The sequence below is a fragment of the Sorghum bicolor genome, chromosome 4, assembly GCF_000003195.3.
Source record: "Sorghum bicolor cultivar BTx623 chromosome 4, Sorghum_bicolor_NCBIv3, whole genome shotgun sequence".
NCBI lineage: Eukaryota > Viridiplantae > Streptophyta > Magnoliopsida > Poales > Poaceae > Sorghum > Sorghum bicolor.
Window position 1 is genome coordinate 5879999 of NC_012873.2, and position 14170 is coordinate 5894168.

Consider the following 14170-nt stretch of genomic DNA (forward strand, 5'->3'; position numbering starts at 1 on the left):
TGGCACAGTCCAAAGAGTTCAGTAGTATAGCCGTGTTTGCTGATGCACTCCGTTACATCATCTCTACAACTTGTTTCAATATAGGTCTGCTTCGAACTAATAATAATACCAAGAAAATACATCTGCGTATAGGCGTATGCAATGAAAGAAGTCAAGATCAGGCCCGTACCCAGCAAACTCTTTGTTTCCATGTGATTGGGTGACTCGACTAATGCCTCGAGTTTATACATACATATATACATAAAGTATATATAAATGAAACAAAGAACGAACAAATTTGAAGTAGTATACAATCTCTGTCAGAGAACACGTATACTACGGCAGAGTGGTGGTAATTACCGTCGGTCGTCGGATCACTCGTCACTCTCTGACCCTTGGGAACAGGCACCTGTACATCCTGGACACGAAGGACCTCTTGTCGGCCTTCGACTTCCCGTGACGCCGCGCGCGCGGCGCCGCCGCCGCTGCGTTGTCGTCGGGCGACAGCAGCTTCGGCGGTTGCACGGGCGGCGGCGCGGGGCCGGTCCTGGCCTCCTCTCGGTGGCGCTTCACCTTCTCGAACTGCACCGTGAAGCCCTGCGCCGCCATGGCCGCGTTGCGCTCGTCCCACACACCGAACCTCGGCACGGCCGACGGTTTCGGGCGCCGCGGCGGGGGCGGCTGGTGGTGGTGGCGCGGCGGCGACGGCGAGGCAGACGCTGCCCTCGGCGCAGCACCGTGGTGGTGCTGATTGTTGTTGTGGTGGTGGTGGTGGTGGTGGTATTGGGCGCCATGGCCGTGGCCGCCGCCTTGCGGGAAGCTGGTGTCGCTGTTGCTGTTGCTGCTGTACCTGGGCTGGTACGGCCTGGGCGGCGAGAACTTGCTGCCGCGGCTGCTGGCCTCGGACGCCGCGTTGCTGCCGTTGCTCCCGGTCCGGCGGTGGTACCGGTGGTGCGGCTGCGGCACCGGCGCGTGGCCGTGGACGTGGCCGTGCGAGCTCGGCGGGCGTGACGGCACGTTCCTGGCGCTGAGATTGTCGTAGTGCTCGTAGGGGTCGACGTCGTAGCCAGCAGCAGGAGGAGCAGGCGCGTGGCCATGGCCATGGCCGTGGCCGTGCGAGCTCGGCGGGCGGGAAGGCACGTTCCTGCTGCTGCTGAGGCTGTCGTAGTGGTCGTACGGGTCGAAGTCGTAGGCGGCACCGGCCGCCCTGGCACTGGCAGCACCGCCGTGCGAGCTTGGCGGGCGTGACGGCACCTTCCTGCTGAGGCTCTCGTAGTGCTCGTAGGGGTCGAAGTCGTAGCCTCCATTGCCAGCGCCGGAAGCGGAAGGTTTGGGAGCGGGCGCCGGCGGGGCCTTGTTGTCGCGCACCTTCTCGAAGAAGACGGTGTAGCCGATGTTCTCGGCGTCCCAGGAGCCGAACTTGGGCACCACGGCGTGCTGCCCGGCCTGCATTCAGTTCAGTCACGCACGAGTCTCAGTGAACAGTTGCTGCAAATTACGTACTCCGTAGAAGATTGGGCACTTTAAGTAAAACACAACTTTTCCATGCCAATGTCATCACAATTTTTTTTTATCTACGAATTTGAATTTTAACGAAAAAAGGAAAACACGAAGAAGTAAGTCTGGCTACGTGAAAATGGAAGTTGTACTAGTACGTGTTAGTTAACCAACTACTGGTACTAGCAGCATTTGCCTTTAAACACCAAGAGAACAGCACATGACAGGACAGTGCATGGACAGCTCCCTGCAGCTTAACACCGACGACGAAAATAATACATGCGTGCGAGCAGTGGCACGTCACAACGAGACAGCTACAACCTGTTCGCTTGAGGCTTATTTAGATCTAAAAAGTTTTTAGATTTTGACACCGTAGTACTTTTATTTTTATTTGATAAACATTATCTAATTATAGAGTAATTAGGCTTAAAATATTTGTCTCGTGGTTTACATGCAAACTGATGTGACGGATAAGTTTTTGGTTTTTGGAGTGAACTAAACAACGCCCTATCAGTTAGCAAACAGTATCAGTCATACAAATCATGTACCCCTGCCCCCGCGCACTCTGAATCGTGCATCGCAAACAATCTAGAGTACTCGCTTAGCTGGAACTCAAAGCGTCCAAGCATAGGGTACGCACTCCACTCACTCGTGTCGATGCATGCAACCGATCGATCGTCGGTGACGGATCCATGGTGCCAAGTCGCCCTCCCGTTCCCACCAACGGCAGTCCGAAGAAGCAAGGGAAGGGCGCGCGGCACATGGGTGTGAGTGTGATGGTGGCCCGTGACGACCGTGAGGATCGGACTACGCGAGCGCGAGTCGTCCACGGGATCACACGCCATGTGCCGGCGCCGCCTGGGAAAGTCACATGTTCAGATAGCGAGGGATGATTGAATTTGGGATTGGATGCGTCATGCAGGGAACCACGAATCCTGGTGACTGAGCAAAGTCAGCAGTGAACCACTGACCACCATGAAACCAAAACTAACCTCGCATTGATGATGGATGCATGCATGTTGCCAGCAAATGCCGCCAATTCTAGAATTGTATGATGGCGCCGTCGCGGTTAGAGGGGAAGGTGGCAGTCATCATCAACAAACAACGTGGGGGCACATGGACATGGGCAGAGGGTTCCGGGCAGGAAAGGAGCAATGATACCAATGTGATCATCATGCAGCGTAGCACAGTAGTAGTACTAGTAATAAAAACACATTTACGACACATATACGAATAATAATAACGAACCTGAAGCAGCAGGCATGCATGGAGTACTAGTACTAGTAGTAGTAATGAAAACTTAACACGCGCGCGTGACCATGCTGCCCTGTCATGCCGATGCCGGATGCCGGAGCAGCCGTCGTCCCAGTGCATGCCAATTAATGCCACACAATTGAGGTGCGTAATCCATGGGGAAGGAATGTTACTTACAGCAGCCATGTTGTCGTTGTTGTTGTGTGCGTGCGCGCCTCGGCCTGGAGAAGGATTGGCCGGAGAGGAAGACGACGACGACGACGACGACGGACGGACGGACAGACGAGGCCGGCCGGGCCCTGCTGGTTGTTGTTCCTCCACCCACCACCTCCGGTCCTCCTCCTCCTCCTCCGTGCGCCGCTCCTCCTTACGCGGCGGGCGGCCGGCTGGCCGGAGGAAGAAGGAGAAGAAGGCGGGGGCGGTGTGGCACGACGACGATGGATGTCCAGGGCAGGGCAGCGGTCGGAGTCTGCCGAGGAGACGCCTTTATGCTTGGACTTTGGTTGCGGACGCAGCTGGGAGGAGAGGAGCTATCGACGACAACTGAGCAGCACCCCCTAATTAGAGGCGCCCCCAACCGGCCAACCGGCCGCCGGAGCAGCCACCAGCCAGCCAGCCACGCACGACGGGGCCGCCCCCACAGCTAGCAGCAGCAGCAACAACCTTTGCCAACAGCGGCGGCGTTGCGGAACAGCGTGGCAGCGCGTCGGTGTATCTGTCTGTATGCGACGACGCGGAGCGGAGGAAGGAGAGGAGACAGCTCAGTCAGGCCTCAACTTTTAACACCGCCTCGCGCCCGCCTGCCCCTGCCTACCTACCTGGACAGTGGTTGGCCGCTGCCGCCGCGTCGTATCCTTGCGTGCTCGTGGGCTCGTGGCAGCTGGCACTGGCCTTGCCGCTCCGGCCTCTGCGTCCTTGACCTCCTCTGCTCTGCTCCCATCTTCACCTGGGATCTCTGCAAATTAACCTACGCTACGCCCATCACAATATACATCTTCACCTGGGATTTCTATCTGTTTCTGTCACCGGCAAATTGCTCAAGTGCAGCGCACATACAACAGACGCCTACCAAGCTGGCTCATCAAAAGGCCAAGGGAGACCCGGCCAACCCACGGGTTCTTCTTTCTTGACGACGACGGTGGGTGCAACAACAAGTTTACGGAACCGTCAAGCACACACATCTCCTTGTCAGCTGCAGAGCGAACAGGATGTGGGTGCGTCCGCCGCAACCACCGGCGCGGACCAAGGCACATGGGGGCGGAGACGGGAGACGCTCTCGCTTGCCCTTGTTGCCTGCCCCTGTCCCCCCTGCATCTGCATGTTGATCGGCAGACATCAGACCGCAAGATCTGCCGCAGCTGAAACAAAGGAGCAGAGAACATAGTTTAACGATTTTAGTCAGTAACCTAATCACCAGGCCATCAATGATTAATGGAACCAGCCTACTCTCCACATAACCAAATGGGAAAGGCGCGGTGGTGCAGGCAAAATTTCCGGAATCTTTGGCAGCTAGCCTTTAGCGCCATAGTAGCTAATGTGCTCTGATATATAATGATGCGACATCATTCATCCACCATGGTATGCCATCAGTTCTTTTTCTATTTGCTGTTTTCCCTTGAGAATATAGCTAATAATAAGTAACAGATACTACAAATGCACTTGTTCCCAAACATAGAAGGCCCAGCATAAGATGGTCATCAGGAATTCAGGATGGCCACTCCCTGAAAATTCAGGCTACCGCAAACCATGGATAACAGATTTTTTTTTGCAGTGCTGAATCGATAATAGATAGTTTTTTTTTTTTTGCTGTGCTGAATCGTAACCCCACAAGTGGACAACGAAGTTGTTGGGCCTACTGGAACAGGTGGCCAATCAAATTAATGCCCAAACAGATTTTGATGGGGAAAGGATCAAACTGTTTAGTTCACTCCGAAATCCAAAAACTTTTCAAGATTCTCCGTCACATCAAATCTTGGGGCACATGCATGAAGCATTAGATATAGATAAAAATAAAAACTAATTACACAGTTTGTCTGTAAATCACGAGATGAATCTTTTGAGCCTAGTTAGTCTATGATTGGATAATATTTGCCACAAACAAACGAAAGTGCTACAGTGTCGAAATCCGAAATCTTTTCGGAACTAAACAAGGCCTGGAAGACAAACACAAAATATATTTGCGTTTGACAAAATCCTGAACTAACAAGCAAAACCAGCTCATAAATTGAAAAGGTAAAACATAAACAAAAAAAAAATTGCCAACAACCTATCTATATTATAAAAAAATAACACCTATTATGATGAAATCACAGGTCAAAGAAATAAACAAAATCAATATAAGAGTAATGATTTGTAGGAAAGACAATGATTGGTCCGTTCAGGAAAGCTCAGCTAAGACAAGACATGGCAAAATACATTTTTTCATGACCATCTACATCGAGCTCACAAATCACCGAGATAACCATATAGATCAACAGTGGAAGCAAAACGCCAACAGCATCAGAAAAAAGGGTAGGTACCATTAAATTAATGTAAGACATTATTAATATTAATGAGAAAAGATATAAAATTAACGACTAGTGATTGGTGATTAAAATATGGTTGCATCATTATTCAGAAAAAAAAAACTCAAGTTACTGAGATAACCATCTAGATCAACCGCAGAAGCAAGACACCAACACCATCATAAAAAAACACATGTACCATTAAATTACTTTTAAGACATTATAATTTTAATAAGAAAAGCAATAATCTTAATGAGTAGCGACTAGTAACTAAAATATGACTGCGTCATTATTCAGAAAAAATCAACTGCATAGTACAATTCTGATCGAAGTAATGAAACAAGCAAACCAGATGTATAAGCTGCTCTACTTTTCAATAAATCAATAAGTAATTATAACTTATCTTACAAATTCTTCAGCCCTTCAATAGTAATGGGGTAATGTTTACATTGTCTTTGCACCTTTACTCTGGATATTAACAAGGAGAAACTGCTTTCAAGTGACAACATAGCTCCTTGTTTAAGACTCAACAAACGAGTGCCTCTGAAAAACAAGTTCCATGGTATTCTTGGCTTCTTGCTTTCACCGATTGGCCCTCTACCCCCAGCAAATTAGCAGAGGGCATTGCAATTTACAATCTGATCGCATGAGGGCACCATCATGGTGTGCTCAGGGCAGGGGCTCCAGAAGTAATTATCAAGCAGCATGCAAGCAGAAGCTGCCAGAAAAATGTCATAGTAATGGTTATTTATAATATTCTCAAAAGAAAAAAGTTTATCTTCAGCATATTATTTCAATGAGTACAATATTTATAAATGGCATGAAAACAACACCAATCGAGAAAGAAAAAAATTATTCTGAGAAGAGATGCTAAACTTAAGAAAGTCCATTCTCCAAACAATCATGAACCTGGGTGTACATTACTATAGTCTTAACCACCATCACTATCACAATCCAATAGCATAACATTTAAGAAAACAATGTCATATTTCCTTGCCTTCAATACAACTAGGCAGCCTTTGTCATATTGTCATATGTTTTGCTTACATTCCATATTTATGCAATACACTTCACTCCCCAGAGTCAGCACCAGTCATCAAGAGGCTATAGTCACGTGCTGACAGCTAACAATACCCTTGGTACTGTTGGTCGAAGTGGAAATGAATTAATTGAATGCATAGGTTTATACTTACTCTTCATTGGTTGAATTCATCATGGTAAGGTCCACTGGCCGAATACTACCAGGATTACTGGGTCAGCAATAGGACAGTTTTGCTTGCCATGGTGTGATAGCCAGAGCATGCCATCTAGGAGATGCCTAAATGCCAAATTTCACATAAACGAAGATACTCACAGGGTTAATAATACTATACTACCTCTTATCCAAATTAGAGGCCACTTTTGCTTTGTCTAGAGTTATTCTCTAGTTCTGAACATTCTTTTTAGAAAATATATATCATAACATCTACAAAGACATATTTCATGGAGAATTTAACGATGCTAATTTAATTTTGTAGATGTTGGTGCATTTTTCTAAAAAAAGTGGTCAGAGTAGAGAAGTTTGACTTAGGACATAGCTAAAGTGCTTAGAATTTTGGAATAGAGGGAGTAGAAAGGAGACGGTGCAGTTTTGTCTTATCCCAGTATAAGTGAAAGTCAGATCAAGATAATATCACTACCTACTTGCATTCTATAATTATTTGTGTATCAAGCAAGACTGAAGCCATATTTCTTTTGTTGAAAACTAAAATTTTTGTGTACAAGATGTAAACACATAAAGATCACTTGCAGCTTTAGTCTTTGCAATTAAAATGTCACTCCAAGCAAATATACTATCGCATGACTAGGTAACCAAACAATATCTACATGGGTCACAACATTTGTTCCTGCTTCCAAACCATAAGAGAAGGAATATGACTACCATTGAGGCACCATCCTCTGATGTACAAATGACAGAACAAACCTAACCTGAAATGTAAGAACATTTGTTAAATTCGTTAGTAAATATAAAAAACAAACAGAAGAAACTGCTGAAAGTATATCCAAATACCTTCCGCTTTTTATGTTATGCCACCCCACTTGATGCTATTAGCAATGCTTTGATAGTTGTAGTAGTTGATCCTGCAAATAACTTTCATCTTGATGCTTTATATGAATGTGTCAGACGTGCCATGAGGCAGTAAAGCTGAAGTTACAGCACCAAGTAGAATCTTCTACTTTCAGCGTGACTTTTTATGTTTTCAGCTAATGCTTAATGTGTAACCATATTCCAAATTATTGATGCAAATTGTTATTTTATGAAGTTTCCAACAGATCCACTATCTATAGCCAATGTTGTTTGCAGCTTCAGAAATCAAAAGTTAGCCACTAAATTTACTTTCAGTGACACAAATAGAAGCATCAACCTAAACATAAAAATCAACATTTATTCTATTATGGGGAACTGCTACAGTGCATTAGGAGTAATACAAACTGATATCATGGACCACTGTAAATGACAAGTTAGCAGCACAAGCACTAGGAATTTAGGATAGTAAAGTAAGTTTATGGTTTTCAAAGAGAAGCAAAGTAAATTTGTTCACGGTATATGAGAATGAAAAAATATATATATAGAAGTTGAAACGTGGTTGAACTTCATTTGTTCAACAGAACTTTGATCTCAACATTTTGGCCATTCCTTTTGAATGATTTTTTTTTCTTTCAGTTCCTCAAACCCAAACAAGTGATACTTGAAGAGTAAAAAGTAAAACCATGGAAGGGAAATGTAGCTAAAGATTGAAATAAGTTACTTTGTCTGTCTCTTTCCTCACAAGAGGAAGGAAGTAAAATGTTGCTATATTACAGTACAACAGCTGCTGCAAGATTTGGCGATAATCCTCAATCGCCCGAAAACAAGCAGGCAAGCATGCAGATAAGTCAACCAAGATTCAGGCAAATAGTAATCATCGTCAGATCAAGTAAACAACAACAACAACATCGTAGTGGAGGGGAGAGTTGGTGTCGGCTACGAGAGAAGGGAAGAACCAAATATTTTTCTCCTTTTCCTCTTTCTCTAAGCAGCGGCTCGCTCAATTGAGCTCGACGTCACAGCCGCAGCGCCGTGAGCCTGAGCTCATCCTCCTCATCAGCGTACAACCCGACGCCGGCTCCGCAGCCGCCGCCGCCAGGGGGAAGGTTGAGGTCGAACGGGAGCGGGACCGGGCACGACGGAGAGGCCGCCGCGTCCGTGCAGTCGTCGTCGACGACCGAGGCCGAGGAGCCGCAGTCGCTGCGGCAGTCGCCGTCGGGGATCGGCGGCGGAAGAGGCCGCGGCGGGAGCACGGGCCGCGGCCGCGCGCCGCCGAAGGACTCCACGGTGGAGCTTAGGCTGCTGCAAGCCGGCCTAGCGACCGGCGGCGTCGAGACGCCCGTGGCGTTGGGATACGTCGTGTACGGCGCTGCTGCTGCGGCGGCGGCGGCGGGCATGTGAAGGTGGTGGTGGGCGGCTGCGGCGGGGAGCGGGAAGTTGGTCCTGGCCTTGGGCCCGCGCAGCATCCGCGCAGCGGCGTCGTAGGCGCGAGCGGCGTCCTCGGCGGAGTCGAATGTGCCGAGCCAGACGCGGGCCTTCTTCGCCGGGTCACGGATCTCCGCGGCGTAGCGGCCCCACGGCCGCTTCCGCACGCCGCGGAACCGTGACTCCACGTCACCGTCCGCCTCCGCCGCCGCCGCCACGCCGCCGCCGCGCCGCATGCCGCCGGATTAGCCGCCCGAGCGCGAGGGTGTGTGTGGGACAGGAACGGGGATCGGAGAATCGGAATTGTAGGGAGGAGGAGGAGGAGGAGGAGGGGGAAGGTGGGAAGGAGTTAATTGGAAGGCTTGCTTGTTTGCGCTGCCACCGCCCACGACGCGCACCCCACCCCCCACCCGCTCGCGGCTCGCCTCCCACCACCACCACCACCATCCCTGCCCGCCTTGCCTTTTTCTTCTCAATCTTCCTTCTTTTCTTTTCTTTTCCTTTTTTCCCCCTCCTCTTCTTCTTCTCTTTTCTTCGCCTGTAGACATGTCTTTTTTACGATTTAATTTAAATTGTTTTTTATAGCTTTGCTTTTCTTTCTTTTGATGCAGCTTTGAGCTTTCTTTGCCGGCTGAAGGCATGCTAAACAGACATGATGTTATCTCTAGTCACCTCAATTCAGGCCTTGTTTACTTCCCAAAAAATTTTGCAAAATTTTTCAGATTTCCCGTCACATCGAATCTTTAGACGCATGTAAGGAGTATTAAATAGAGACGAAAATAAAAACTAATTGCATAATTTGGTCGGAATTGATGAGATGAATCTTTTGAGCCCAGTTAGTCTATGATTGGACAATATTTGTCACAAACAAACGAAAGTGCTACAGTACCTGTTTTGCAAAATTTTTTTGGAACTAAACAAAGCCTCATATGTATTACAGTAAATTATAATGAAAATTAGTTGATTTTTCACCCCCAATACGTATGGATCAAAATAAACATACATGCAGTAAAACAAGGCCTAAATATCTTAGTAAGTAAATTTAACTGTCTCATAGAAAACTCGACAATCTAAAGGTTTTTAAGTAAAGTTTGATAACTACTACAGTGATAAAAAGCCCTTGGGTAAATTGTTTCATCCGCCGACGACGATGATCATGGCATCACCGCCGTGTTTTGCTAGACATAGTAATGCATTTTCATAATGCTTATCTAAATAAAGCTTAATAGCATATTCAACAAAGCCATAAATTAAAGATACATTCTTCAAATAAATGTATCATATGATGGAACAAGTTTATGTTTGAGAAAAGCAGTTCAAGCTAACCCAAAATGTGATTTAAATTCATGCTATTCAACCAGCATCTAGTTCCTATTCTTGTCTAGGTTTGCATGTCCAGGTTTGAAGTTCTTGTTATACATTCACTTGATAAATTACATGATAGGTTTTTTTTTATGTTTCACTCTTACCCTTGGGCAACCTACATGGTTTATTAGTTTAGGATCGGCACATCTATTTCATTCAATTTATATCTTTTGTGCAAAGTATAAGTCATAGAAACCTTCCTCCGATTATTACTTTGGAGTAGTATCAGATTATCTTTTACTTTTAGTGATAATTAGACCTCAAAAGTCTAAGTTTATTTCTCCTACAAGTATTCAATACTTGTATGCACATTTTTAAGGTAAGGTTACTCTATAGTTTATGATCTTTGAGACCGACAATAGTTAAAGTCTATCGTATTTGTAGTCTCATTGTAAGGAGAATGAAGTATCGAAAAATTAGCATGGATCTAAAAAACTTCAATTGGAAATCAACACACAATTGGTATCAAACTAAAATTCAATATCAAATTGAAGTTGTTCATTTGGTATCTACTTTGCTCTCTTTGCATTATATAGATTAAATTCCCTATTAACGCTCTTTATAGCCACGTCCTGCATATGCTTTGTCTTCCACCATATGTTTACATACATTTAGGGAGAGCTCAACCTATATATATATATAGTGTAGTATGAGAGTCAAAGTTTTATGATCTAGCTCCTTATCTTTTTTTGTGCCTTCAATTGGCATCAATGATAACAAATAAATTGATCCTCTCTTGTGCTACTGATGTCTTCCTTTTAGTGTTTTGATTCCAAAGAGGAAGAATTTGTGGACCAAAGCAAGACCATCGATAAATAAATACCAAAACACTTAGCTAAAACTTAATTATATATTTAGATAGATATCTTGCATAAGTTTTGATAAGCACGTTTTTAGATGTCATTAGTTTTAAAGTTACCTAATTCACCTCACTCTCTTATACATCATGGTCCATTTAGTTGTTACTAGAGTCGTCTTAGTTACTCGTGGTAGATTGTCTTTTCCATAGTTATAGCTTCTGTGGCTGTTATTACCTAATTCGAGCCTTCTTCTTTGTCAATATAATTGGTAGCTCCCTTGCTCGGTCATTTCAAAAGAACCATTGGATGAAGTAAGGTTAAAATTATAGATTGTCCCATAAAACAAAGTAGTTACTTCGCTCATCAGTCATCATCTTAGAAAATCCTTGGTACTGTTAACCATAGTTTTTCCTTCTTCTTCTTCTAGTTGTTATAGCTACAAACAATGTTGCAGCGTACAATGGGCATCATGAAACCCCATTTAATAAAGGGAAGACGTACACTATTAGGTTCGTGCATATCGCATCATCATTTCCTTATGACACATTGGTCCCTTTTTAAGGCTTTAACATTCACTTAACTTGAAGCAGAAGAGACTCTGGCAATGCACGGCAAAGCTGATTGCTAACATCCACTCGAGAGCTAAACAAAGTACTCGTCCTTGGCGGTGAGTAAACAAAATAATTACTCGTGGCTGATTCTCGGAACCAATTTATTAGGATTCAAGTTCTGATGTGAGTTATTATAATTTTCTAGATTGCAGTGATAGACATTACAACAAGTATTATAGCAGGCTGTAAGCCAGCTAAATGCTGAGGTGGAGGTGAGAGAAGAAGAGAGAGAGTAAAAGCGGGCTGTAAGCTTACGGTCGGCTCAGACACAAAAACCAAGAAAGTCTGTGAGATAGACAAGTGGGCCACGTATTAATAGTGATGAGCTAACCATTATATGAGTGGGCTGCAAGAAGGCTGTAAAGAAATCTTACAGTCAGCTGCTGGCTGTATTATAATACTTGCTCTTAGACGACGTACCTATAAGATTAAGGCTGGATAATAAGCCGAGCTGGCTTGGCTCGGCTCGGTTCGTTTTAGGCCTTGTTTAGATCAAAAACTTTTTAGATTTTGACATTGTAACACTTTTGTTTGCATTTGACAATTATTGTCTAACCATAGACTAACTAGGCTCAAAAGATTCGTCTTGCAAATTACAAGCAAATTGTGCAATTACTTATTTTTTATATATACTTAATGCTTCATGCATGTGCCGCAAGATTTAGTGTGACAATAAATCTTAAAAAGTTTTTAGATTTTGGAGTAAACTAAACAAGTCTTTAGCTCGTTAGGATAACGAGCTAGCTCGGCTCGTTATGAGCTCGAGTTGGCTCGTTAAACTTGCGAGGCAGGTATAAAAATATTAGTATTTATCTAAAGTTTAAAAATAGTAATAATAATAAAAATAATATATATAATAATCTTAAGTCAAACAAAATATTCATACGAGCTAACATATCAACCATTTATAACCTGTAACACATGAAGTAATACAAAACTAATATAAGCTATAATGACTTTTCTCTGAAATTGTAGCCCGTTTAGCTCACGAGCAGCTCGCGAGCTAGCTTGAGTTAGCTCGTTATAGCTAACAAGTAAAATCTTAGCTCGGCTCGTTACGATAACAAGCTGAGCCGAGCCAGCCACGAGCTGAGCGAGCTAACAAGCTTCATTTTTTTTATCTAGGCTTATATAAGGCCTTGTTTAGTTCGCAAAAATTTTGGTTTTTAGCTATTGTAGCATTTTTGTTTTTATTACAAATATTGTCAATCACGGAGTAACTAGGCTCAAAAGATTCATCTCACAAATTATAGGTAAACTGTGCAATTAGTTTTTATTTTCGTCTATATTTAATGCTCCATGCATGCGACCAAAGATTCGATGTCCGGAGAATCTTGAAAATTTTTGCGAACTAAAGGCCTTGTTTACTTACAAAATATTTTGCAAAATGTGAATAGTACTAGTTTCGTTTGTATTTGACAAATATTGTCCAATCATAAACTAATCAGGCTCAAAAGATTCGTCTCGTCAATTCCGACCAAACTGTGTAATTAGTTTTTATTTTTATCTATATTTAATACTTCATGCATACGTCTAAAGATTCGATGTGACGAGGAATCTGAAAAATTTTACAAAATTTTTTAGAACTAAACAAGGCCCTAAGATGTATTTTTGATACCATTATAGGATACCGTAGCATGAAGTATCTTGGACCATTCGGGGGTATATGAGCTCCTCTAGAGCATTGTTTTAAAGGTCAAAGATCTCAACTACGTTCACCAAAGATAATCTTCGAACCCCGTTTTTGCTGATGAGAGGAATTATTTTTACAACGTGCACTCATGGACAAGTAAGGTCTTGTTTAGTTCACCCCAAAACCAAAATCTTTTCAAGATTCCCCATCACATCGAATCTTACGGCACATGCATGTAGTATTAAATATAGGTGAAAATAAAAACTAATTGCACAGTTTATCTGTAAATCACAAGATGAATCTTTTAAGCGTAGTTACTCCATGATTGGATAATGTTTATCAAATAAAAACGAAAATGCTACAGTTGCGAAAACTTTTCAGTCTAAGACGGGAAAATCCAACTCTGGATACATTCATTCATTCACACTCTAATGTTTTGTCTCTTCTTACAGAGCATTGTAGCAGTTGAACAGACCAAAAGCTTCATATACACTTGTATAGTCATCGATCGAGAGATGACAACACTTTCTTTTTTGAAGTTTTTTTTTTTGGAAGAAGATGATAACACTTTCTTATCATCACTCATCAGTATTAGCGATATCATCCATGATTACGCCGCAGATTAAGTTAAGGCTGTTAAGCAATCACGGACCGTCCATACACGCACAAAAAGCAGCACGACTTACTACTACTGTACTTCTTTAATCTCGCATGTATTGTTTCACTCTCTATCCATTCGTTGTCAAGTTACCTAATTCACCTTAGTCTCTTAGACGTCACCGTCCACACATTTTTTAAGAAGTTTTTTTTTCTTTAGAAGATGATAACACATTAACACTAACTTATCATCACTCATGACTATTAGCGATATCCACGACTAAGCCACAGATTAAGTCAAGGCTGTTAATAAGCAATCACCGAGCATACCGCGCACAAAGCAGCACGATTTACTACTTTAATCCTGCATGTACTGTTTCACTCTCGTCACTTTTCCTTATCGCTTCCTCCTTCCGCTTCCCTGTTTCCTCCCTCTC

The 14170-nt window shown here is 43.8% G+C and overlaps 2 protein-coding genes across 3 annotated transcripts; both read right to left on the minus strand.

The window, feature by feature from the left end:
• Positions 1 to 4297, minus strand: LOC110434361 (IQ motif and SEC7 domain-containing protein 2-like). The gene is made up of 2 exons (XM_021458242.1): positions 2908 to 4297; positions 1 to 1425 (listed from the first exon to the last, which is right to left on the minus strand). Exons 1-2 carry the CDS (start codon positions 2914 to 2916, stop codon positions 361 to 363), a joined length of 1074 nt encoding a protein of 357 aa, XP_021313917.1. The 5' UTR covers positions 2917 to 4297; the 3' UTR covers positions 1 to 360.
• LOC8077658 (ethylene-responsive transcription factor 3) lies at positions 5697 to 9198 on the minus strand. Of its 2 annotated transcripts, XM_021460458.1 has the most exons (3): positions 7285 to 9198; positions 7156 to 7202; positions 5697 to 5952 (listed from the first exon to the last, which is right to left on the minus strand). In XM_021460458.1, exon 1 carries the CDS (start codon positions 8961 to 8963, stop codon positions 8319 to 8321), a length of 645 nt encoding a protein of 214 aa, XP_021316133.1. In that variant the 5' UTR covers positions 8964 to 9198; the 3' UTR covers positions 5697 to 5952; positions 7156 to 7202; positions 7285 to 8318. The 2 variants fall into 2 exon arrangements, with proteins under 2 accessions (XP_021316133.1, XP_002453442.1); XM_002453397.2 differs by having other exon boundaries at positions 5697 to 7202.